Below are 3,901 nucleotides of genomic sequence, written 5' to 3' on the forward strand. Positions count from 1 at the left end.
TGCGTGTTTATTGGATTACACAACATGCAATGATAGTTCAACGATATCTGGTTCACAGCAATAAAAATGTCAAGAAATATGAGAAAAACCCTAAGCTCCTCTGTATAAAGTTAGTTATGGATGTGTTTTGAACAAATATTAAAGTATGTGTGAGCACATCTATGCTGAATATACCTTTTCTTGTACGGCTTCAGTTTTTCATCTGTACGACTTACCCTAAATTTGTACATTCAAAATAAAAGAATGTATTATCTGCATGTACCTGTATCGTCGTCTTTTGTTATATGAATTACTTATTAAAAGTAATCTTTAATTTTGGTACCTTTAAAATTAATGACGTAACAATTTTCGGAAACACTGATTATAGTTTTTGACAGAATTCACTCAAATTAATTTGTTGTTTTTTCTTATGTGTAATTTCTGGTTTGGTCTGCGTGCTTAGAAACGTAATCATTATAAATATCATGAGTTCTGAAAAAGAAGAAGTCGTTGAAAATACGAATTTGTTGGATTCGGATCCACTTACTCAAGTTGACGACGAAAAATCAGATTTGTTTGACGATGACGAGGTAACGACATTGATTAAACCACCGTAAACGTTATCTGCAAATCGCTTACCCAATATAACTTCCTGACTAACAACCCCGATCCATCAACCTCTAACACTTCCCACCAACCTAATCCGTAACCTGTAGTGTGTCGTGGTGGCACAGTTGGTTGTGTCGTGGTGGCACAGTTTGTTCCTTCCTGCCTCTGCAAAAAAAAAAGACAATTAAAGACCAGTTTGCAAAACATATCACTTCCTGACAAGACTCGTGCAAGATAATTATTTTTCACGTATGGGTGTGCTATCATTAAAATCCGCGTGCAGAGCACAAACATTTCCAAGTCACATTGGGAAACATTTAATACAAATTTGGTTAGTAAACTTGTTTTGGTGGTAGTAAAGAATCTCCCCCTCCCCCACCTTATTTGCTAACCACTAACCCCTAGGTTAGGGGGTTAGGTGTTGATAGTTAGGGGTTAGTGATTATAGGGGTTTGTAGTTAGTTGTTATAGGGGTTAGTGGTTAGGGGTTAGTGGTTAGCAAATAAGGTGGGGGGAAAGATTCTTCACTAGCACCTTGTTTTTTTAATAAGCATGAGTGTTTTTACAAGTTATGACATGTATAACCTGATTTTTTAAACAAAATCACCCGCCATGCTCATCTGCGCCCACCATACCACCGCTAAATCATTTATAATTAATTGTTTTGTCCAATACCAGGGACTTGTTAAATCAACAACCACAGAAGAAGCAACGGATCCAGGTTCGATGACAAATGAACTTGATTCAAGAGATCTTTTCATTACTGTCTCTAATCCAGAGAAACACATAACAACCATGGAAACCTATATTACTTATAAGATAACTACAAAGGTAGGACATTTTTGCACTGTTTTTATTTAAAAAAAAGGGGGGTTGTTTAGGGTATATATCTTGTGTAAATTGGTGTTATTCAATAGTGGGTATGAGGTACATAAATACAACATGTGTGCATAGTGTATAAGAAGACACCCTTGTTACACATTGACAGTGAGCATGAGGTGTATGAATACACCATTGTGTTCGGTGTTGTCATTCTCTTATTCAAATGGAATTAATATTATTGAATTGGTTGGACTTGATTTTGTCTATTATGTTTTCGCAGCAGCAGATCCTTAAATGTTGTCATTGTTGTGTAACTCATACTTTGTCTCTACAGACCACCAGAAGTATATTTGACAACAGTGAATATTCAGTTCAGAGACGATATCAAGATTTTGTTTGGCTTCGTAATAAATTAGAAGAAAAGCACGAAACCCATCTTATTCCAGTGAGTTTGATCGTATAATGAAGTTTGTGTTAAAATGACAGTGGGTTGTCATTACTTTTCAATAGCTGCCTGAAATAACACCTTACTAATGTGTTGTTGTTATAAAATGTTATTATACAGTACATTTTAAGCTATCTAATCATACATACATGAAGCCATACCTTAAACTATACCATGCAGTTAACTTATAATACAAAGGTCGTAATCATATATGAACTGTTGTGTTGCAGCCAAAATATATATCTAAAGCAACCATTTTATAAAAATTAAAATCCTAAAAGCAGTTAGGTTTAAAGTTTATTTTACGACTTGTGACCTGCGTATTGATAAAGTAAACCAAGGTTTCCATACACTAATACACTATGGCCAGTTGGCTACTGAACAAATATTGTATATCCCAAAGTTTTTAAGTTAATTTCTCGTTTCCTATATGTTTAAACCTAAAGACAATTTATCCAATTCTTAAATAAATCCACAGCCTCTGCCATCTAAGTTTATAATGAAGGGAATGTTAGATCGTTTCAACCGTCAATTCACTCAAACTCGATGCAGGGCACTTCATAATTTCCTCGACCGAATATCCCGACATTCCGTCATTTCATTCGATGAAAATCTTCAAGTCTTCTTAACAGCTAAGGCATATGTAATATAGTCACTGTTTTGCTTTGAAAATGAATTATTTATCATTTTCTACGCTGTTTATATTAAGCATGACATTTTACTTTACCTTGCTACGCGACCACAGTGGTTATCTTATTCACTAATTCAAATGATTTTTTTATTTTATGAATAGTTTTTGTTGAAAAAAAATTGTTTAAAGGTTTCAAATAAATTTTTTTTGTAACATATTTTATGATGTAGCAGTAATAGAATAATTGGAGCAGTCTTAGAAGCTGAAGTTTGTGCCACTCCACTGCAATGCCATTCTACTTTTCTACATAGTTTAACCATTTTTGGGGGGTTTTGGGGTAATTAGCCAAACCTGGCCTTAAATTCCAGGTCCGACAATGACCTCACTCGCATAGAATTTACTTTCTTGTGCATTTGTGCAAAGTAAAAATATGGTTTTTGTAATCGAATTTTTTAAACTTTCGAGTTTTGATATTGTTACTGACCAAATAATCTTCCAGGAATTTACTGCGTTCCGGAAACAAAGTGAAAGTTTCATGTCTCGTGTCGGGGGGTCGGTGAAATCTATTTCAACCGCTGCTGTGAGACTAAAAGATAGAGATCCTGAATTCGACGAGGTTCTCAACCAAGTTACACAGTTTGGGGAGAAGATTGGAGTTTTGGAACGAGTTGCTGAGAGGCTGCATGCGGAGAAAAAAGGTAAGGGTAGGGTGAGATTGGGGTTTATAGTAGAGGGGGAGGGGGGGGGGGAACAATTAACTATATAATATATATGACTAATTTTTTTTTCCTGAAAAATAATATGGTGTGTGACGGTGTGAGTTCTGTTGGGGTAAAGGGGCATGTAATGACAAACAATGTGTTTGGTTAAGCATCGTTTTCCTGAGAAAAAATAGTAGGAAACTGTAGTTTATGTCGGGCATAACATATCTCCAAAACTGTTGCTTGGTGCTTTGTCTAAAAAGTTTAAAAAACTTTTTTGCGAAATCATCACTACTTAATAGTTAAATTATTCGAAACCAGTATTATAGGCCAAAGTTGCCCATTACTCTGTCTCTACCCATTATCAAACCTTGTTAAACATATAAAAAAAAATTCAACCTTTACTCAAACATCATTCCTATTTTAGAATTTGTTGCCGAATTGAAAGAATTTTCGCCGACGTTTTCAATGTGGTCTGCTTCTGAGGATGATGTCATAGCACCCATTATGACATCAACAAGCAGTGCTGTGGAAGCTTGTGCTGAAGCTGCTGAGGCTAATTTAAAGATTCATGAGTTTGAATACATGCCTCCCTTGAGGGTGAGTGTGTGTTTTTATCAGTGAATGTCACATGGCCAAAAAATAAGTCATTATAACATGGGTGTTCATCCACCTCGTGCCGGCTTACAAGTTACCATGTATGTTACTTTGTGT

At 35.4% G+C, this 3,901-nt stretch overlaps 1 protein-coding gene across 2 annotated transcripts in view; it reads left to right on the forward strand.

The window, feature by feature from the left end:
* The first annotated feature begins 382 nt into the window (after window positions 1-382).
* The window catches only part of LOC113473992 (sorting nexin-7-like), a 6,592-nt gene continuing 3,073 nt past the window's right edge, over window positions 383-3,901 (forward strand). Inside the window, exons 1-6 of one of the 2 annotated variants that reach the window (XM_026835439.1) lie at window positions 383-569; window positions 1,267-1,419; window positions 1,745-1,855; window positions 2,334-2,492; window positions 2,986-3,184; window positions 3,615-3,787. In XM_026835439.1, coding sequence (XP_026691240.1) covers window positions 465-569; window positions 1,267-1,419; window positions 1,745-1,855; window positions 2,334-2,492; window positions 2,986-3,184; window positions 3,615-3,787 — 900 coding nt within the window. In that variant the 5' untranslated portion in view covers window positions 383-464. Of the gene's footprint in view, window positions 570-1,266; window positions 1,420-1,744; window positions 1,856-2,333; window positions 2,499-2,985; window positions 3,185-3,614; window positions 3,788-3,901 lie in introns of both variants that reach the window. The other variant, XM_026835438.1, reaches the window with a different exon arrangement.

This window comes from Ciona intestinalis, chromosome 8, assembly GCF_000224145.3.
Source record: "Ciona intestinalis chromosome 8, KH, whole genome shotgun sequence".
NCBI classification, from domain to species: Eukaryota; Metazoa; Chordata; class Ascidiacea; order Phlebobranchia; family Cionidae; genus Ciona; species Ciona intestinalis.